The sequence below is a fragment of the Leptonychotes weddellii genome, chromosome 15 (genome assembly GCF_054177405.1).
Source record: "Leptonychotes weddellii isolate Sample4059 chromosome 15, ASM5417740v2, whole genome shotgun sequence".
In the NCBI taxonomy this organism is placed as follows: domain Eukaryota; kingdom Metazoa; phylum Chordata; class Mammalia; order Carnivora; family Phocidae; genus Leptonychotes; species Leptonychotes weddellii.
The window spans coordinates 32,151,790-32,174,338 of record NC_138383.1 but is presented as its reverse complement, the minus strand read 5'-3'; the positions used below and the strand labels follow the sequence as shown (position 1 = coordinate 32,174,338).

Below are 22,549 nucleotides of genomic sequence, written 5' to 3'. Positions count from 1 at the left end.
TGAACACTTACTCTGTGCCTTGCGGGAGATGTAAGAAAGTCCTAGAGAAGGTCTTTGAGCTTGAGGAGTTTACAGACAAGTCAGAAAGACAAGTCATGCCATTTCCCCCCTCACTTATTTATTCATTCATTAAATACAAGCTCCCCCCCCTTTTTTTTTAGTGCCTACTGTTTCTGGCACTGTGTGAGGCACTGTGGAGTTCAGAGGGGAACTAGGCAACCCAACTAGAGAATAAATCAGCCTCTAATCAGGTAGCAAGCCTGGAAGGTTGGTACAACTGAGAATTCCACAGGATTTCAAAAAAGACAAAAGATCACTGTGCTATGGTTTTCACTCTGGTGGGAGCAATAACCTCCCTGCCCCCCTATGGTCCATTCTCAAGACAGCAGCCCGAGCAACCCCAGTAATACAGGCCAGATCCTAGCGTGGTTCTGCTAAGTGGCGCCCTCTCCCGGCCTCCCCTCTCACTCTAACAAAGTTCGCGGTCCTTACAGGGCCTTACAAGGCCCTACACCCATGGTGGAAGGTTGGGAAGCAAAACGGGAGGGAGGCAACTCAGAAATTTTCAACAGCAAGAAGATTCTACCAGCCCTAGGCTGGAGGGATGAAGGGAGGGGGAGGACTGAAGGAAGAAAGGGTTACAGGATCCCAGGAGCCAGGGGCATGGAATAGAAAGATCTCTGGAGAAGACAGCTGCTGCCTGAGACACCGCAGCTGCAGCTGGTGGCAGAGAGGGGGGAGACATAACCCTGGCTTCTTCCTTTTTTCTACTGTTTGATTTTCCACCAGGTTGCCCATTGACTGATTCTAGCTGGAAGCTACCGCCTGAGGGAATCTCTGAAACTGAAAGGTAGCCTGCGGTGGGGGGTGGGGGCGGGGTTAGCTCTCCAAGTGAGGACCTGAAGAATGATCAAGGGCAAACAGGCCCAGTACTAAGACCTTCCCAGGTACATTCTGCTAAAGCTGATGTGTAAAATGTACCTGCTGTCTTCCCTAACTGTGCAGAGTGAGGCCAGGATAGTGGATGTAGAGGGAGCAGGATCTTGTAGCATGAAGAACGGCGGGGTGAAGATTAAAGTCGGTTCCAGATAATCATCCCCTGGCAAAAGCCTGGAAGACAGGAGAGCACAGGACTCAATCTGTGAGTCAGTTTCTGGTAGAGAAGGGCCCTTGGGAAGAAGACCCAGAGGAATACAGACTTAGGAGGAGTTCTCTGTTTCATGTTTGAGAGACCAGGGACACTGTAAAAAGAACCCTGGGCTTGGTCCAAAGGCCTGGATGTGAGCCTTCTGTCCCTAATTAGCTGTGTGGACTTGGTAAAGAGATTCACTTCCCTGAGCTCCAGTGTTCTCTCTACAAAATGTGGACAACAGTAATACCTATTTCACGGGGCTGTCCAGAATATTAAAAGAAATAATGAATATAAAAAACTAAATGTCACTCCTTTGATTAGATTCCTCAGAAGTTCCATTTTTTTTTTTAAGGATTTTATTTTTTTAAGTAATCTGTACATGCAACATGGGGCTTGAGCTCACTACCCCGAGATCAAGAGTCACATGCTCTTTGGATTGAGCCAGCCAGGCGCCCCTTCCCTTTTGTTTTTGATTTAGTATCCAAACTCCTCTGCCAGGCCCACAGGTTCTTCAAGATGTGGCCTCTGTGTACCTCTTTCACTCATCATTTATCACCACTGTCCACCCCTGCACGTCCACAGACCAGCCAGCCAGAACCACTTGCAATTCCTGGCACTTGGCTCTCTCGTAGCCTTTGCAAATACAGCCCTTTCTGCCTGATATACATCCTGGGCCTAATTCCTGTTTTTTCTTCAAAATTCAGTTTAGGAGGTATTTCCTTCAGGAAGCCTTTGTTAATACCCCGTCTACCCTTCATGTGAGCTAGGTGCTTTTACTCTGTTTTCAGAGCACCCTCTGCATCCTCCCATTCTAGCACATTCAGTAGTCATTGGAATTAAAGGTTTGTACTGCCCCTTTTGTGAGACTGCAGCTCCTGGAGGGCAGGGGCCATCAAAATTCCTATTTCTCTACCTCCAGGCCTTCCAGGGCCTGACATGGAGTAGAACTCAGGAGATGGCAGTTGAATGAAGAATGCATGCATGTGTGAATGAATGAATTGATGATACAAACTTAAGGGGGCAATGATGAGCAACACTTTTTGTATTTCCATCTTAATTGTACACCCAATTGTAAAATAAATAAAAAAATAGGAAGAACAATCTAGAAGTTTCCCCCATCCCTAACCCAATTCTCTCCTGCGATTGCACATGCCCATCATCTCCTCCTCTGGGTTGCCTTCCTCAATGTTCATGCTGATCGGCTGAATCATTTTTAGTCACGAAGGAGTTTTTATTCCTTTAACCTTGCTTGTTTGGACTTATCCAGAGAGCTCCATGACCCTCGATATCTAGAGTTGAGTGTACAATTATTCATAGTATAACGAAGAGAGATGACCTCATGTCTTTTTTCTGACCTGAAGGTGTTAATTCTGAACTTATCTCTCTACCTCCACCCCCAACTTGTTCCTCCTCCTATTCCCTACCACAGGGAATTATACCACCATCTGACCACTTCTCTAAGTGGGAAACTCAGAATTCACTTCTCACTCTTCCTTAGCTCCTCCCTTCCAAATTGGTCACTCCATCTTGCCCAGTCTACCACGGAAGTATCTCAGGGATCTCTTCACTTACCTCTGACTTCACAGTTCCAACCTAAGTCCAGGCCACTGTGATCTCTCACCAGAATGATTGCACTGGCCACCAAATTGGTCTCCCTGCTTTTAGGCACCTCTCATCTCCATACATTCTTCATACTGCAGCCTGAAGATGCAAATGTGACCTTCCTTTAAAATCCTCTGGCTTCCCAGTGCCCTCAAGATAAAGCACAAACCCTAATGCAGTGTATTTTACAAGGTATGGACTATTTAGCCCTCTACTTTTCTGGCCTCATCTACTGTTCTCCCCTGGAGGGTAAACTCCAAAATACAGAATTACTTGTTTTACAACCAGTCGAAAGCCCTTTCCCCACTTCACTTCGTCTCTGGCTTGACTCAGATGTTGCATTGCCATCGGGCAAAATGTCCTTGTGTGCTCTCTGAGCTTTCACAGCCTCATTTCATCCTCTAGAGCTCCAGCCCCCACTAGGCAATGCAGCATAAGGGTTAAACCCCACAGGCAATGGTTGGTATCTGGTTACTAGGATTCAGATTCCACGTTGGCCATTTACTAGTCGTGCGACCTAGGGCAAATGAATAATCACGCCCGTAACGTCGGGATAATATTTCATCAGTGTGTTGTGAGAATTAAATGAGATGATGTAAGGTGCCTGATAATTAGAGTTGGCCATTACAACAGCACTTAAAACCAAAGCTCGACCTCCCACCCACTATATTCTCAAGGCCGGGTTTGTGTGTGGTTTCGTTTTAATGCATACGTTTGTTCCAGTATCACCTTGTAGTCTCTGTTTTACTTGACAAGATAGTTAGACCGGGAGGCGATCACGACTTTCTGTCCCCGAGCTCGGCGACACCCAACGCCCCCAGATGGCTTCAGCTGTCTGCAACCAAAGCTGAGCGAACTAGGGCATACCACTCTAAATCTTAGAGGAAGAAAGGCCTTTTCTAACCAAATGGTCTGTGTTTATAAGGCCTCCCCTCTTTCGCTTCCTAACCTTGAATTCTATCAGACACGATAAGAGTCAGAAATAGGACTGTAATTGGGACCGAGATAGTAGGCTCAGCTTCCTCCCCCATGCTAATGGCGGCATTGGTACTTTCTCCTCTCGATTCCCTCTCAATAATGGTACCGTTCGCGGAGGGGAGAACAGAGAGGGGTTCTGAAGACTTCAGGTTTCAGAGGCTGGTACTCGTACAGGAACCACCCCTCGCGCCGTGGCGCGGTGGTACCGCCCACTGTCCTCTGATTGGCTGCCGAGGCCCCGCAGTCGGGCTCAGCGCGCCGCGCCGGCCTCAGTACAGCTCCGGCCGCCGCGCCGCTTGGCTCTCGTATCCCTTGTTCTCGGCGGGCTCTGGGGGCTCCGCGCTGCGGCCGTTAGTCATGTCGGGTAGGTGACTCCTTCAGCGAGCAGCGGCAGCGGCGAGAAGGGGCCTGGCGGGGTTGGGCCGTCTTCCCGCCCACCGGAGGGCCCCGAGGGAGAGCCTCCGGCCCTGAGGGAGGCTTGGGGGTGGGGGGGGCGGCCGCGGCCGCCGCCATGTTGGACTGAAGGGACGCGCGCTCCCAACGCTCTCTGTCTGCAAATCTCGGCGGGAGTGCTTCGGTCCCCCTGTTTTTTGACCCTGTCCTTGAACCTGAGGAGACGTGCCGCTCCCGGGGAGGGTGTGTGAGTTGGGGGGGGGGGCGCGGAGGCCGTCTACGCCATCACGGGGGCGGGGGGAGCCCGTCATTAGAGCATCCGCTGAGAGAATCGGTGCTTCTGGTTCTCCGCTCCGCCTCAGATCTTTCAGCGAGGCCTCGGGCCACTCGTCTCGCCGCCTCGTACCTCAGTTTCCCCATCTGTGAAGTGGAGCTGGGCCTTCCTGACTCACCCATTCATCAGGTGGGGGTCTTGACGCTCTGGGAGCCCTTTCAAAGGACGTTGCCTTGCACGAAACCCTACTTACCGTCATTCCCTCTACCGTCACCACCCGGATTCGAATGGGGGTGTTTGCATATAATTCAGCTTCCTCCTCAGCCTCCTCTCATTTTTCTCCCTTCTCCAGTTCATCTGCAAGAGCCCTGAAAGTGAGCCTTTTCTATTCTGGATAGACTCCTGTAGGTACATGTGGCATTTACCTTAAAGTATACAGGCCAAAGGAAAGGCAGTCTTACACGAAGCATTTAAAGTGATCGACACCTCCACGCCCTCCCTTGTGTGGAAGAGGGGGAAAAAAAAGCATCGATCTCTTTAGGACAGTCAGTTTAGGTCCTGCTAATAAACCCGAATATAAAGTCTGGAACACGAATGTTCTCTAGATTTAGCAGTCCTAGCTAACCACGCAAGGTCCTCTGTTGTGGGTCCCTCACAGGCTGCAAAGACCCAGCTGTCCACTTGCTAGAAAACATGAGAGATCACGTTTCATGTGAAAAAGAACATTTCCTTGAAGCCATATGATGGGGATCAAAGTGATGGCTGGCACAGTCTTTCACATTTTTTAAGGGAGTTGGTACTTAAAAAACAAACACAACCCCCCCCCCCCATGCAGTCTTGCAGAAGGATGGAAATGTGTGACAAAAAGCAAGTAGCAGGCTGAGATGAGGCCAAAGTAACAAGACTGGCTGGACAGGAGAATAATAAACCTTCCTTAGATTAACCTTAATATTAAGTCTGAATATTGAGCTTTTGTGGAACGGGGCACCTACCTGATGGAAGAGGCTGTTAACTGCACAGGATTTCTCTCTTGCTTCTTTCAGTATTTAATCCTTGCTCCAAGGAAAAATAATTTCTTACTCCAAGTAGACACTGGTACATCTTTTACAAGGTGCATAATTTGGAATGAAGTCTGGTAAAGCTCCACAGAAGTATGTAGAAGTATGTCCTTAGGAGGTGTGTAACCCATCCATGGTTTAGATTCTCCTACCCTCATGGGGAAATTTACCGTTTCAATGGACATTAAAAACTTCTGGCATTGTCTTGAATTTTAACATCTTTATTGGTGTAAAACAATGGCTATTTTTATAGGACTGCGTAGCTTTTATGGAAGATTAAATTTTAGAGGTTACCATCTGTAAAATCCAGGATTTTCAGTGTGTCATATTAGTGTGTGAGCTGGTTTATCCATTAGTACTGGTCTTCAAAGTACCAAGATACTAGATTAATTTGTCACTTTGTAAGTTTTTTAAATATCAAGATTGGCTTTCACATGAGAAAAGAACTTTATATAAAAATTGTTTCTAAATTAAGTCCATTAAAGCGAGAATCTTTTAAGTTCTACTTAGTGTTGTTATGTGCTGTTTATACATTTTGTAAAATGTGTATAAAAATATTTTTGATTTTGTATAAAAATAGTATGCTTTGACTTGTTTTTTGGTGAATGTTTCAATTAATAAATTAACAGTAAACCCCCCTAAACAGCTGATTGCATTAAGTTTAGTTAAATCCTTTAAACATTCCAAACTCAACCACTCCAGATGCTTGATAAAGCAGACTTGTAAACTTAATAAAATATAAGTGCTTACATAGTCAATAAATAAGTAAAAATTGTAAATATTTTAAATCAAACTCATTCAAATATTGTTTACAAATGTGAATTAGCTGACACCTTCAAGTTAGAATCAAACGTATCAGTTATACATACAAAAATTAAAGTTAAGATACTTCTCATTTTGGCAATATGGCAGACCAAAATAAATTGAAAATCCTCTATCTACAAACACCAGAAATGCAAGAATTTACCAAAAAAGGGCAAGACCTAACTGCCAGAAATGAAGTAGAAGCCAGCATAGAGCTAGCTTGACAGTTGCCCTGAAGAGGCAGGTATAGGTCTCATCATTTAGAGACTTGGGGTTTTTGTTTGTTTTTTAAGATTTTATTTGAGAGAGGACAAGCAGGGGTTGGTGGGGCAGAGGGAGAAGTAGGCCCCCTGCTGAGCAGGGAGCCTGACTTGGGGCTCATTCCCAGGACTCTGGGATCAAGGCCCCGTGCTGAAGGCACGCACTTAACTGAGCCACCCAGGTGCCCTGAGACTTGGGTTTTATTACCCAAATACCCAAGGAGATGAAGCCTTGAGACTATTAGAGCCAGATAATGGGAACTGAGACCTTATATAAAACCTAGATGTTTGGGGCGCCTGGGTGGCTCAGCTGTTACGTGTCTGCCTTCGGCTCAGGTCATGATCCCAGAGTCCTGGGATCTAGTCCCGCATGGGGCTACCTGCTCCGTGGGAGGCCTGCTTCTCCCTCTCCCACTCCCCCTGCTTGTGTTCCCTCTCTCGCAGTGTCTGTGTCTGTCAAATAAATAAATAAAATCTTAAAAAAAAAAAACAAACCTAGATGTTTGAAAGATTGTCTTCAGTGAAAAAGTGAACTAGAAAAAAACCTTTGTATCAGCATAACAGATAACAAGGAAGCTTGGGCCCTGAGTGAGAAAGGTCTGTCCTGAGAATTGTAACCTGGGAACTGCTTCATACAATTTGGGTGTACATTTAGGCTAATTATGGGGGTCCAGGAAAACTTAGAAGCCAAGAAATTAACATAAAAATTGGTTCTGGGCTGGTAATAACCTTGGGGCTCCTGGTAGAAACAAATGAACAACCTTTTCTGGAGGAAATTTCACAGCCTAAGTCACAGGAATCTTCTAGAAAAAACAGGCCTTGCAAAAGGTAGATTCACATTAAAAAATTGTAGAACTCGAGGAGACAGTTCACCAAAATGAGAGTTTGTGACAAATGGGGTTAGAACCCCTAATAGGTGATCTGAAAGCAAATAAGTTTGAAATTACTAAAAACCTAAAGGAAGGAATCAGCTCTAAGACCAAGATGTTATGAAGAAAGGCCATATAGATTTAAAAAGAACCTAGTATGAGATAGAAACAGTGGTTAAGTTGAATTGCAGACCTAGCAGAAGAAATAGTGAAGTGGAAGGACATACAATTGCCCACAATTCAATTCAGAAGGAGATGAAAAGCAAGATTTAGAAACAGATGGAGAAGTCCTGTCATACATCTAATATGTGTATAATATGTCTCCTAAGAAAATGTGGGAGGAATCAGGATTATAGTTGAGATTTTTCCAAGATTGATGAATATTTTGGATCAAAAAACAGTAGTTTCAAACATGAGATACCATGTTCAATTCATCCTAGATACATTGATGTGAAACTGCAGATTATGAAATACCGATTACCTACTGGAGGAAAATAGGGAAATGGTAAGATTGGTAGACTTAAAAATTCTAAGAAGTTGGAAAATAATGAAATGATATCGAGTCTAAAGATTAAGAGTACCACTTTTAGGCCTTTGCCAAAAGAACTAAAAAATGTAAATCCAGAAAGGAGAGATAGGATGCAAAAAACAATAGAAGGAGCAAACACAGTAAATAAAAAGCAAATACTAACAGTATGGAACATTGAAGATTAAAGTGATTACATTTGGAAGTTAAAAAATGGAAGCAAAAAGAACAAAAATTGAATGTTTTACTACTAAAGCAATAGGGGAAAAGGGAGTAAAGAAAATCCAGTAGGAGGCAGAAAAGGAGTTAAAAGGAAAAAAACCCTAGTAAGTAGAAAAATCTAATATAGGGGTATAGGAATAAGTGAAAAGTAAAAATATGAGAACGCCAATTGAAATAGTTTCACATTGGGAAAAGAAATTATCTCTGTGTTGTTCAGAAATTAGATACCTGAAACATAAGATTAAGAAATGTTGGAGGTATAGAGATAGAAAAAGATGAACCGGACAAACACCAACCAAAAGCAAGATTGATTGTTTAGTTGTTACCAGTCAAAATAAAGTTTGGACATTTTTAATCATAATGTAATGTTAAAAGAGGATTCATCATGAATATATAAATCTGTACTTTTATGTGCCTAACAAAATAGCCTCAGAATATAGAAACCAAAAAAATATAATTGACAAGTCTGGTCAAATGGAGTTTTTTTTAGCACACCTTTCTGTGTGATTAATAGATGGGGCAGACCAAATGTTGGAGTATGAATGGTATAACCAAGTATCATCTAGACTTACAGAATTTACTCAACATTTAGGAAATACACAGTTCTGGGGTGCCTGGGTGGCTCAGTCGTTAAGTGTTGGCCTTCGGCTCAGGTCATGATCCCAGGGTCCTGGGATCTAGCCCCGCATCGGGCTCCCTGCCCCCAGCGGGAAGCCTGCTATTCCCTCTCCCACTCCCCCTGCTTGTGTTCCCTCTCTCGCTGTGTCTCTGTCAAATAAATAAGTAAAATCTTAAAAAAAAAAAGAAATACACAGTTCTTTTCAAGCACATAAGGGGTGTTTATGCAAGTAAAATATTTACCAAGGGGAAAAGCAAAAAACAGCAAATCCTAATAAGTACCAGGAATAATAGAGAAAATACCTTTTCTGGCTGCAATGGAATATAATTAGAAAACAACAGAATCAAAACCCTATACACTTGGAAATGAAAGCATTTCTAAATCATGGATTCAGACAAGGCTCAAGTGTCAAGTACTCATAATGAGCAGTAGTTTGAAATGCCATAAATAACGTTTACAAACTGATTTTCTCTAATGAATATAAAACATTTGTACTTTCTCACTTAAATATATTTATACTAAGGGCTGTACTTATTGGTCAATATTATATCTTCTAGAGTTTTAATGTCAGCCAACTAAAGAAGTCAGATTTATAATTTCAGAGAACCAAAGTGACGGTTAAATTATGGACACTCATAGATTTGAGCCAGGGCCACATGACCTATATGCTGTGTACGTCTATAATTTTGCTTGAGCAAAAGGGAAATAAGCAGGTCTTAGACTCCACTCTCAGTGGAAGACCCCTCATCCATGCCTTGGGATATAATTGAAGCGAAAGCTTCATTTATCCTCAGGATACTTTAAGTTTTACTCATACATCCCCCCCCCCTTCATAATCCTTTTCAGTTTCTGATTTAGTTGAAGCCAATTTCCTTTCTCATTTGGTAGATGTATCTAATCTCTTTGTGGTCCAATTAGATTCTGTGTGCTTTTCATGTTTTATTTGGTTATTAGCGATAAATCTATGGTCATTTTTTCATGGGTGTGGCAGTGATACACAATTTTTTCTTCATCTTAGCCTTATGTTCTTCACATTCATAGAAATAGTTTGTCAGGATTTCATTCAATATTCTTATGATTAAGGATTTAAAAAAATCTTGTTCAGTCTGATTGTAGATCTCTGCTGCAGAAAAGTGGCAAATCTGATGTTATCTACTTATACTGCCAATGGTGATGTTTTTATATTGTAGCTTTATGTGAATTGAATGCAAATGTCACTAATTTGATTTCTGGTGGGTTTTCAGAACTGTTTGACAGCAAATGATTTTGTTTCATGTTGGATGAGATTGGGCCTAATGGTCAGCTGTTTCAGATGGAGTTATTTTTTGCAGTTGAAAGAATATTTCGTATAATATTACTCTTATTCATCACTAATAAACTTTGAGTAGAAACCCAAAGGATAGAGCCTCTTCAAAAGTTTTTGATATAACTGATGTTTTGAGGTGTTGAGAAAAGCTCAGAGTTTAAAAAAAAAATTTTTTTTTTTTAAAGATTTTATTTATTTATTTGACAGAGACAAAGCGAGAGAAGGAACACAAGCAGGGGGAGTGGGAGAGGGAGAAGCAGGCTTCCTGCTGGGCAGGGAGCCCGATGTGGGGCTCCATCCCAGGACCCCTAAGATTGTGACCTGAGCCGAAGGCCGACGCTTAATGACTGAGCCACCCAGGCGCCCCTAAAAAAATTTTTTTGACATTATTTAATTCATGCCTTCCTTGGTAGTTTTTATTGCCGAAAAGGAAGCTGGAAGTAGGTCTTGCTGAGTTGGTATGCCGATTGGCCAAGTCTCTGAAACCTTGGTAAAGTTGGAGATAAACAACTAACTTAGATGCTTTTACCAAAGTCTTCAGAGATCTGTTTGTTGCTGCTGATGGCCAGAGCGGTCCAGTACAGGGGAATGGTGTGTATGTTGGGCTGGTGAGGATTTGCAAGTCACTGTAATCCTGGGGGGTTTATCTTCTCAGAGTGTATGTCTCCCCCCCTCCCCCCTTTTAGTCTTGATTAGTTTCAATAGATGCCTTTTTGTATGTAAAGATAACTTGAGTTTTTGTTAAAAGGATGGATTTTTCACTGCTTGTTTTATGGTTGTTCACTTGGTTCTTGTGACCATCAGGACACATTTGTAAAGTAGTTGTTTTTCAAAGACGTAGTTACTGTAAACAAATCCTTGCACAGTAATTTAACTAGTTTTTTTTTTCTGTAGGTAGTTTTTATTACATTTTCTTACTGCATTCCATCTTTAAAAGCTAAAGTCAGCCTTTGAGGGAAGCATAATTTTAAATAAGATTTAAAATTTTTTTTATGTGTTTTAGATTCTGGAACTTACGGTCAGTCTGGGGGTGAGCAGCAAAGGTAAAGTATACATACATTTTAATGATACCATGTAAGAGTAGAACTGAGGGAAAAAAAGATGAATTGAGTCAAGCGTTCCTTTTGAGATTTGGTATCTGGATTTCTTAGAGTTAAATGTTAGCTTGTCAAGGGGGAAAGGCCTGTGTACATACATACTGAAACATTTTTTCTTTTTTTTAAAAAGCCTGCTTGAATCAGTAAATACAGATGCCCCCTAGAGATTAAGACAAATCTCATAGGTATTTTAAAGAATGTTTTCTTTAAGAATTTTTTTAAATGAAACTATTAAAAGGATTTAGACAATTGAACTATATAACAGGTTCTTAGAGAAAGCATTTAAATTTTTGATTATATGTAATATGCTATTTTTTTTCAGAGCGGATTTTCTTTAAGCACTATAATAGAAATGCTTAGCATTTTAAAAACACTCCTTACCATGCTTATAATAAAAAGAAAAGTCTGTTTTTCTGTGACTGAAGACATGCAGTAGGGTTCTCTTACTTGCCAGAAACACAGCCTTTAACTTACACTATAAACGTTTGCAGCTCAATGTGAGATATTCAGAATAGCATCTCAGGTATCGTCTGTCTTCAGGTTTTAAGCTTCATGAAAACAAAACTGGTTTGACTTTTCTATTCTCATACGGTAGTGCTAACTTCATAATAGGCAACTAGCTAATGTTTATTCAGTGAAATATATAAAGTTAAAGTCTGTTAGCACTTGATAGCTCTAGAATAATAATTTTTTTTTTTTTGCAAATATTTTTTTGGGGGCATATATTCAGAAAGTTTGTTTCTGACTTGTTAGAATTTACATGCTATAAAATTAAGGTTCAAATCTGAGGGAGGTACATTTATTCAGTCAACAAACTATATGCCAGGCTGTGCTATGTTACGGGGATACAATATAATTATTAAAGGCAGATTTAGGGCAGATGGTAGGAAGAAATTAATCTGTCGAAACATAGCTAATTTGATTAAAGTGCTAACTTAAAAAATTATTTTTCTGTCTCAAATTTTTATTATGGGTCTTACTTCCATGTAGTCAGTCCCCACACCCAAGTATAATTCTCTTGAGATTTTCTAGTTCTACTCAAGTTTTATTTGTGTGAGATTGTCAAAGCTAAACTTTTGGTGCTTGTTTGGTATTTAAGAGGTCTGGGAGTGACTTCCTTTATGTCTTAACAGTCTTTGGTCATCACCTTTCAATTTAGACTCTAAGAAACAGGCAAATTGGCAATTTCTCAGAAGAGAAGCTTGTATGGATTTGAAAGTTGAAGATAGGGTTTTTTTTTAAGCTTTTAAAATTCTAGCACATCTCTTTCAAGGAGTACATTTTTCTTTTACAGTTATTCTTCCTATGGAAATCAAGGCAGCCAAGGTTATGGACAAGCACCACAAGTAGGTTAAAATATAAATTGTGCTTTTTGTAAATATTTATTTTTATCTTAAGTGGGTGATAAAACTTGTATTTACCTAAATTTCAGAGCTATTCTGGCTATGGACAAACTACTGATTCCTCATATGGACAGAACTATGGCGGCTACTCCGGCTATGGACAAAGCCAATCAGGTTGGACTGGTTTGTTAATTTGCTGTTTTAGAAATAAAAAAATCAGAACATTTACTAAATGGTATATCCATCCAATCTTTAGGTTATTCACAATCCTACAGTGGTTATGAGAATCAAAAGCAGAGCTCATATGGCCAGCAGTCTTACAATAACCAGGGACAGCAAAACACGGAATCATCAGGAGGGTAAGGAATCAGTAAAAGCACAGAGATTGTGTTGGGTAGTGGAAATAACACTTTGGGTATTAAATAGATTTCACCATCAAATCCTAGCTTTACACATTTTTTTTCAGAAAAGTTTTGAAGGATGAATTTCATAGTTCTGTGTTAGGAAGAATGTGGAAATTGTCAGCATTGTCATTTGATTCTTATGATGTGTTATTTGTAATATTACTGTTTAGCTGTATGAATGCAAATGATTTATTTATTTTTAAAGATTTTATTTATTTGAGAGAGAGCAAGTGAGCAAGTGTGAGTAGCAGGGAGGGGCAAAGGGAGAAGCAGACTCCCTGCTGAGCAGGGAGTCTGATGCGGGGCTCGATCCCAGGACCCTGGGATCATGACCTGAGCCGAAGGCAGATGCTTAAGCTACAGAGCCACCCAGGCACCCTGCAGCACATGATTTAAATGTTAAGAAAATATTTGGAGCTCTGCTTTATACCTGAGATTAAATAAGAACCTAGCTATGAAAGGAGACTTTCAGTGCTTACTTTTATTTCCATTTTATTTTTTAGCCATTTTTTAATGTATTACCTTTTCAGGGACAAAAATATTAAAAAAGTGCCAAAACCTATCCACACATTTTAGATACTCAAAATATGTTTTATTTGTTAACATAGGTAGATGAATATTACCAACAAGTTTACAGGTTTTATAGCTTTTTGTTTTGTTTTGTTTTTATAGTTTTTTTAAAGTTTCAGATGTGTGGAGCTTGTTCTTGTTACTAATTTTAATAATAGCAGCTTAATTTTTTTAAATTGTGCTTTACATTTTGTGAAATGCTTTTGCATTCTCGTATTGATCCTTAGCCATTATGAGAGAGTGTCAGTAATTATCCCCAGTTTGTAGAGGTAAAGAGAAATTAAGATTATGTAGCCTGTTAAGTTACATAGCTAAAAAATTACGCAAAAACTGAGATCACAAGTATTCTTTCTGCAGTGAAAAAAATTATTCTAAGTGAAATTCGGTTAAATAAAACCACTGGGGAAAGATTTGTGAGGTCACACTGTCAGTCTTATAGATGTGAGAGTGTTTTGAAAAGTAGAAACTGGAGTACACATGTAGAGAATAATTTTCAGAAAGCATGTTACAGTAGAAGGAAGAACTCTTTAAGTCCTGTTGGTTAGTTTTAAAGTTAGGAGAATCCTTTTATAAGGATGAATTTTTGGAAGCATGAGATATAAATGCAGACCAAAGAAAAGTGTTAGATTTGGTTTGACAACCATTTTATTTTTTTTATTTTAACTTTTTATTATTTTATTATTTTTAAATTTGTAAAAATTTATTTGAGACACAGAGCACATGTGCATGTGTGCAAGTGGGGGGGAGGGGCAGAGAGAGAGGGAGAGAATCTCAAGCTGACTCCCCGCTGAGTGTGGAGCCCAACGTGGGGCTCCATCCCATGACCGTGAGATGCTTAACTGACTGAGCCACCCAGCTGCCCCTAATTTTTTTTTGACAACAATTTTAAAGTGAAGCACTAGGGTTCTGACTCTTGATGTGATGTGCTTTGGGTAAGGAGTTGGAGGAACATACTGATGTTTATTATTTATTAGATTGCTTTGGTCATCTGATGGAGAATAAGGTGTGACTATTAAGATACGAGACTTTTTGTTCCCTTTTTAAAACATTAGAACTCAAATCCAATTAAATGTTCCTTTCAACATTCCCATCCTGAGAACAGGTAATTAATAGTCATATTGCTTAGAACATACTTAGAAATTTCTTTTTGAATTGCCAGAGATAATAAAGCAGTCTCACTTTTTGGTAGACTAGTTTCAGATAAAAAATGGCATCACAAAGCAAGTTCCTTCCTCTAAAAATCCGATTTACTATTGTTTTCTTTTTTTTGTAAGATTCTATTTTTTAAATAATCTCTAAACCCACAACTCTGAGATCAAAGTCACATGCTCCACCTACTAAGCCAGCTAGGCGCCCCTTACTGTTTTCTGAAATTTATCTTTGAAGATACTTAGGGGAATGTACTATAGGTTCTAAAGATAATTATAAGAAAATAGTACCCTGGGGTGCCTGGGTGGCTCAGTCGGTTGGGCGTCTGTCTGCCTTTGGCTCAGGTCATGATCCCAGGGTCCTGGGATTGAGCCCTACATTGGGCTCCCCACTCAGCGGGAAGCCTTGTTCTCCCTCTACCACCCCCCTGCTTGTGTTTCCTCTTTCACTGTGTCTCTCTCTGTCAAAAAAATAAAATGTTTAAAAAAAAAAAAAAAAGAAAATAGTACCCCAAATATTATGAGATAACATTGTTAAAATTAAGTAGTAGAGAGCCTTTTAATGTAACTGTTAAAAAGACTGAGCACTTGGGGCACTTGGGTGGCTTAGTCGGTTAAGCGTCTGCCTTCGGCTCAGGTCATGATCCCAGGGTCCTGGGATCGAACCCCGTATCAGGCTCCCTGCTTGTCAGGGAGTCTCCTTCTCCTCCCTCTCCCCTATCTCGTGTTCCCTCTCTCCCTCTTCTCTCAAATAAATCAATAAAATCTTTTTTTTTTTTTTTTTTTAAGATTTTATTGATTTATTTGACAGAGAGAGACACAGCGAGAGAAGGAACACAAGCAGGGGAGGCGGGGGAGGGAGAAGCAGGCTTCCCGTGGAGCAGGGAGCCCCATGCGGGGCTCGATCCTAGGACCCTGGGATCATGACCTGAGCCGAAGGCAGACGCTTAACGACTGAGCCACCCAGGTGCCCCAATAAATAAAATCTTTAAAAAGAAAGAAGACCCAGCACTGGTTATGATATATTTGTTAAAGAATGAGACATATTACTGTATTTTGTGGCACCTTTAATTTTTTTTTTAAGTTCAAGGGGATGGTAAAAGCCATAGTGACTTTTTGTTTCACTAATGTTTTCAAAGGTGTATGTGGTTTTTCTCATAATGTGGCACCTCTTCAGTGATAGTGAATTGTTTGAAGGTCATTCCATTGCTGATAAGGAGATTTTGTAGATAAAATAACTAAATGATTTGCACCAGAAAGTGGTGGTAGGGCTGTCTGGATGGCTTAGTCAGTTAAGCATCCGACTCTAGATTTCGGCTCAGGTCATAATCTCAGCGTCATGAGATCGAGCCCTGTGTTGGGCTTGGGGCTCCGTGCTCACTGGGGGAAGTCTGCTTGAGATTCTCTTCCTCTGCCCTTCCCCTCTGCATTCTCTCTCTTTCTTTTACTCTCTCTCTAGCAAATAAATAAATCTTAAAAAAAAAAAAGTAAGTAGTATTAAATATGGTTGAGGTCTACCTGGTCAGGCCTCTCAGTCTCAGTCAATTTACTACAGTGAACATAATCCTTCTATAAAATTTCAAATTCTTGATTTCTGTTTAGCCAAGGTGGAAGAGCGCCTTCATATGACCAGTCAGACTATGGTCAACAAGAGTCGTATGACCAACAGTCAGGCTATGATCAACATCAAGGTTCATATGATGAGCAGTCAAATTATGGTCAGCAGCATGATTCCTATAATCAAAATCAACAGTCCTACCATTCACAAAGGGAGAATTACAGCCACCACACACAAGGTATGATATATTGACCTATTATTTTTCTTTTTTCCCCTCATAGAATTATATTAAGTTTTAGATTAAAAGACCTGTGTAGGATTTCAACTGTTTGTAAAAATTCAGAGTGACCTTGAATATACATGCTTCTCTCTCATGGCTATCAAAGCTAGTTTATTAGATTTCTGTTTCTGAACTTCTCAGACTCCCAAATGGTCATGTGACTTTTTGATGGCTGATGACATGAATTTCCTTTGTTGTGTCACTTAACTCTGATCATTTGACAATGCTGCTGCTGCCAGTTGTATTGATAGTGTTGGTATACTTGATTTAGGGAATTTATGATCCTATTTTAGCCTTTTCATCTAAGAAGGACTAGCCATTCTTTCACTTGTTCTCTTAAAGCATTTGGAATATACTATTGATACTTAGGAATCGGTCTGTGCCATGGACATGAATACTTCAAGGGCACAAGTCTTGTTTTACTCATTTATACTCTCCATTGCCTAGTATAGGGCCTGGGTTATAGTAAGTGCTTAATAAATATTTGTTAAATAATTGAATGAATGAATAAGTGAATGAGTAAACATGGAAGCCCATTCACTGAATATCTTCAGTGAATATGGTCACTAAATATGTCTCAGTTTGAAAATCCAGTTATTTCTTGTCCATGCTTGATTTACATTTAAGTATTTTTAAGGTAAAGAAATAACTTGTAAGATTAGGGTTATGCTTTTCATCTAATAAGATTCTGTACCTAGTATTGTACTATAACTCAAACTATTCTTTATCACCATCACATCAAATGGTTATATCCATGTCACCATTTTGCTTTCTGACTATAGCAGAGTGGAATTTGACACAGATATAATTCTCAAACATATTTAATTCCAGATAGTTTTATGATAACTTGCATTTGAGTTCACATTGAGTGTACATGTGCCATTTTCCAAAGGATATAATGTGTGACCCAAAGAGCCATTTAAGTTTATATTATGGGAAGCCTTTATCAGAAATGACAATGGTGGGCGCCTGGGTGGCTCAGTTGGTTAAGCAACTGCCTTCGGCTCAGGTCATGATCCTGGAGTCCCGGGATCGAGTCCCGCATCGGGCTCCCTGCTCAGCGAGGAGCCTGCTTCTCCCTCTGACCCTCCCCCCTCTCATGTACTCTCTCTCATTCTCGATCTCTCAAATAAATAAATAAATCTTTAAAAAAAAAAAAAAAAGAAATGACAATGGTTATTTATTCACGTATATATTCTTTCCTTTTTTTTTTTTTTTTGTAGATGACCGTCGTGATGTGAGTAGGTATGGAGAAGATAATAGAGGATATGGCGGGTCACAGGGAGGAGGTAGAGGGCGTGGGGGATATGACAAGGATGGAAGAGGTCCTATGACAGGATCAAGGTAAGTATTTAGGTATAGGTGTCTACATTTCTTCTCTATCTCTTTTTTTAATTTTAAAAAAATTTTTGTTGTTTTACTCAGCTGGTTTGATTCCAGCATCTGATTTAGGTAAGAGGCTTAAATAGATTATGTTGTAGGGAAGAAGGCAGAAATTCAAAATTTATTTTCAGTCTTAAGATGTCAGTAAATTACCTCAGAATAGGCTATGTTAGGAGTTAGTTTATGTGGTGTATATTAAACACCAGTGGAGAAAATTCCCCTATTATGGTTGTGATTAAACCACTTAACTATGTTTTTCCTGCCAGAGCTATAGAGTCTAAACTCCTTTAAAAGATGACTCTGAGAAATCCAAGTATATTATATGTAAAACATAAAAGGTAAGTTAATTTTAGATTGGAGTGCAGAGAGGCTATTCCTTAATCTTGAATCCCCTTGGGAAGGGAAAATATTAGGAGGCAATAGCAGAGTATATAAAGGTGGGGTTGGCAAATGAGAAAGATTTTATGTAATTTAACTATTGGGTCTTCCTTCTTAAGTAAATAATTATTGAAATAATTAGTGCAACATCTCCTATCATTGCATATTTTGTTCAGACTAAGCTGTGGAAAAGATGACTTTTTAATTCAACCTTTCTTTTCCCCATTGCTAGTATTATCAGGTTTTGGTACTTAATTTTGGCATATGTTAAGAAAGCTGGTTCTAAAATTACTTTTAAATATATCTGTAAATATAGCACTTTGGCCCTAAAAACAAGAATGAAAAAATAACTGACATTTGTTGTCCTCAGTTGAGGTTTGCAGGTTGCAAATTTATGTGTAAAATACACAGGCTTAAAAGATAATTTGTGTTCCCTGGGAATTGAAATTGTTAGTGGCCTGTTAACTTAATAACATACCAGTACCAGTTTACTCTTCTGCTCCTTAGGGGCTCTCTGTTCCCTGAGGTGACTTGAGAAACAAAACTAGTTACATACAGCACTGTTACTTCTTCAACTGAGCCAGGAATTTGATCACCGACTTGTATTTCTCTGTGTTTAGTGTACAGTACTTCCATATTAGGGCAAAACTAAAGCCTAACCATATTTGATGAACTTTTATAAGACTGCACATTAAGTCTTTTCGATTGATAGCAAAGTCAGTTTACAATATATAAATATATTATTGTATGCTCTTCATTATCAAAGTGAGCAACCTGCCATCATGTGGATATAAATGAACAATGTAAAGTGACATGGTGCTTACTTTCTACCTAAAAGCCTCCTTCCCATCTCAAACAGAATCCCAAACAAGATAGCCAACAGGTATATTTAATTTTCCAGTTAATACGTTTTAGATAATTGGCTTCTTTGGAATACTGTATGTTTTATAATATATCGTAGGTTTCATTTTCTTCATAAGGAAGTTATATCCTATACATTACTTATTAAACTGTGACAATGTGTGAGAATGATAGAATCCCACTTTTTAGGAGGAGGAGGGTAGGGAAATCTTTAAAAATGTGTTTTCATCTTTGAGAGATGACTCATCTTAGAGATTTGAAGGACCTTGAGTGAATCTCCTAATAAAACAGGGGAGCTCCATACCTTAACCATCTTAAGAGTCCCATTTTTAATAACTTTTATAACCTCCTTGGCATCATATTTCAATATGATTTTTGGTCCAGATACTTGATCTGGACCAAAGCTTTTGATTTTCAAATGGTTTTATTTAGCCTTAGAACCTCTTCACACACTATGTTTTGCAGAAACCCACTATATATTAGGTCAAAATGATACTGATCTGGTTCAAGGTAGGATTGGGGGAGGGGGCTCTTGCCCAATTGCTATCTATACCCTGCTCTGCCCCCTCCCCCAGCCAATAAATGGGATATGCACAAAAGGCCTTTTTTAGGAATCCATGTGGATGATGATGATTATATTGGTTTGGTAAATTTTTTATGTGAAAGGCCATGTAGTAAATATTTTAGGCTTTTTGGGCCATATAGTTTCTTTTATAACTGCTCACCTCTGCCCTTGTAGCACCAAAGCAGCCATAGACAATATATAAATAAATATGGTTGTGTTCCAGTAAAACTTCATTTATGGGTATGGAAATTTGAAGTTCATACAATTTTCACATGTCCCAATATCTTACTCAAGATGTGTTTTTTAGCTTATTTATAGGGGTAAAGTATTTTGAATTAGAGTTTTAATGCCCAGTTTCAGGATATTTTTTTCACACTTGGTTTTACATTTAAGTACCAGAAATATCCAAACATTTTTTGTTAGTCTTCATCAACACTCCCATTTGTGTTTCTAATCATCTTACTTAAAAAATTATATCAAGGTTGAAAATACGATCTTTTCAGGGCTGTTTGAAGAATATCTGGCATTGGTTAGGTTTTTATTTAAAAAAGAAGGGGCATAGTTTGTGGGTGAGGGTGGGATAAGTGGTAAAGGATGGGACATTCTTAAACTCAAGTCGTATGATTGCTTGGCTGGAGGAAGAATACAGACCAAAAGGAAACTGCCAGCTTTCCAAATATGGAAGAAAAACCTGTGAAAATTATAGGGACTTTAGGAACCAATGTTTTTCTTTGAAAAAGCAGTTATACCAAAAAAGGTTGAATCTCTAATTGTCATCTAAAATTGATCACTGACCTCTTAGTGGACTGGAAGCTTAAGGCCGTAAGTTCTCTCAATGTTTTTAACTTCAGCATTGTGATGAATGCATTGCAAAATTGCCAGAACTTTATAGATAACCATTTTTCATGAATAAGTCGTCAAGTTATGTAGCTTTTTCCAGGCTTTAATATCTCAAGCCTAAAAAAGTCATCTTGAATTTTGACTGTCTTCTTAGAAGAGTTTTTGAGTAGCTCCATTTGAATTGTACATATGTTCTGGTGATAGTCTAGAATAGCACTGCCCAATAGAAATGTAATATGGGTCACAAATGTGAGCCACATATGTAATTTTAAATTTTGTAGTAGGCACGTTAAAAAAACGTAGACAGGTAAAATTAATAATATATTTTATTTAATCTAATATACCCCAAATATTTTATCATATAATCGGTATAAAATTACTGAATATTGTATATTGAGTTTTTCATACTAAGACTTTGAAATCCATTTTGCATTTTATATTTCAAGTACATCTTAATTTAGACTGTCCACATGTCAAATGGTCAACAGCCACGTGTGGCTAGTGAATACTGTATTGGACATGTAGCTCTAGAATGACAGATTCTTGGCTTCTTGAAATGTGGGTAAATGTTGAATCCAGAGAGCCTTTTTACCACACATAAAAGACATGGGAGGAAATAAGACATAAGTACAGTTACTGTTGAGAATGATATTTAAATCCATTGAGTCATTTACATTTGGAATTCATGTTAGTCTTCTTCACACCCAAAAAAATTGTATTTTGGATTTACTATGAAAATTCAAGCATAGCAGTTTGTTTGTTTTTTAACTAATCTTTTCTAATTTTTAGCTAGTCCCTTTTTCTGTCTAGATAATGGATTTTCTGGAAACAAAGATTCCTGTATTGTCCTTTTACTTTTTGTCAGTTTAAGTCCTTGAATAGATACATTTAGATTTTCTTAAAATGAAAGATTTGGAGTAGAGATTCTGTCAAAGAACTTTTTCTTGACAAGCACCTGAAATTAAATGACCATCAAGTTAAATGACTGTCTTCTCCTCTACATATGTAATACTGTAACAATGAAAGAACCCTCAGTCTACCTTAGGGTAGGCTGTTCATTGTGGTTTTGAACTTGGGACAACAATTTCCATAGTTGAGTCAAGAATTTATAGTTGGTTTTCTTATGCAGGGGACACTCAGCCATACATTTGAGGATGTTTAATCTCTACTCTAAATACCTCTACTACTTTACCTTCAGATGTCCTTACTTCAGGAATTCTTTATGTGTACACATTTGCTGCTTTTTCTGGGAGGAAGACAAATTGTTGTGGCAACATCTTGACCCAGATGTTCCTGTATCTTTATTGTCTTAATTGACTAGTGAAGCCTCAACTTGGTTTATGGAAAAGGGACTTGTAACCTGACTGTAGGTTTGAAAGATTCTTAACCACAGGCCCATCTTTTGTTAAATACTTAATAGTGAGTACTACTTGAGGTTTATTTAGTGTATTTAATATAATAAATTTACTTATAAGGGTTTGTAATATAACTAGTTCATATGGAATTTCTTAATAAGTGAAGAGAAAAATAATTGACACATTTGAACTTGAAAGAAAACTTCACGTAGGATTGTAGATCATCTAGACTGGTGCTTCCCAAACTTTACATATGAATTCCTTGGGGATCTTATTAAAATGCAGATTCTGATTCAGTAGGTATGGGGTGAGGCCTGCCATCCTGCTTTTCTGAGTTGCTCTCAGGCTCTGCCTGTGCTGCTATTCCCTGGACCACTCTTTGAGTAGCAGGAATGTAAACCCTTATTTTGTGAAGGAGGAAACTGAAGCCTAGGGAGAATTACTGACTTGTCCAAATTTTCAAGATTGATTAGTGATAGTAAAGAGTATACCCTGAGTCTCTGAGTTTGAAGACTAGTACTTTTTCAAATGCACTGTGATGTTTTCATATTTATGGCCATTGTGTTGAAATCTTCAGCTGCCGTATTTTTAAAGGAAATGCTCAATGAAGGTGATTTAAGTTAAAATGTCATTATATGGAGAAATAGGAAATAATAAACGTATTCAAATGTCATTTGTTTTATAGCACTTTTATTTTGCAGTGGTATATCCTTTTTTTATTGTT

The 22,549-nt window shown here is 39.0% G+C and overlaps 1 protein-coding gene across 2 annotated transcripts in view; it reads left to right on the top strand.

Annotated features, from left to right (window-relative positions):
• The first annotated feature begins 3,956 nt into the window (after window positions 1-3,956).
• The window catches only part of TAF15 (TATA-box binding protein associated factor 15), a 30,172-nt gene continuing 11,579 nt past the window's right edge, over window positions 3,957-22,549 (top strand). Inside the window, exons 1-8 of one of the 2 annotated variants that reach the window (XM_081805341.1) lie at window positions 3,957-4,076; window positions 11,047-11,086; window positions 12,435-12,486; window positions 12,573-12,657; window positions 12,740-12,842; window positions 16,208-16,401; window positions 17,667-17,787; window positions 19,043-19,087. In XM_081805341.1, the coding sequence (XP_081661467.1) occupies window positions 4,070-4,076; window positions 11,047-11,086; window positions 12,435-12,486; window positions 12,573-12,657; window positions 12,740-12,842; window positions 16,208-16,401; window positions 17,667-17,787; window positions 19,043-19,087 (647 nt within the window). In that variant the 5' untranslated portion in view covers window positions 3,957-4,069. The remainder of the gene's footprint in view (window positions 4,077-11,046; window positions 11,087-12,434; window positions 12,487-12,572; window positions 12,658-12,739; window positions 12,843-16,207; window positions 16,402-17,666; window positions 17,788-19,042; window positions 19,088-22,549) is intronic. The other variant, XM_081805342.1, reaches the window with a different exon arrangement.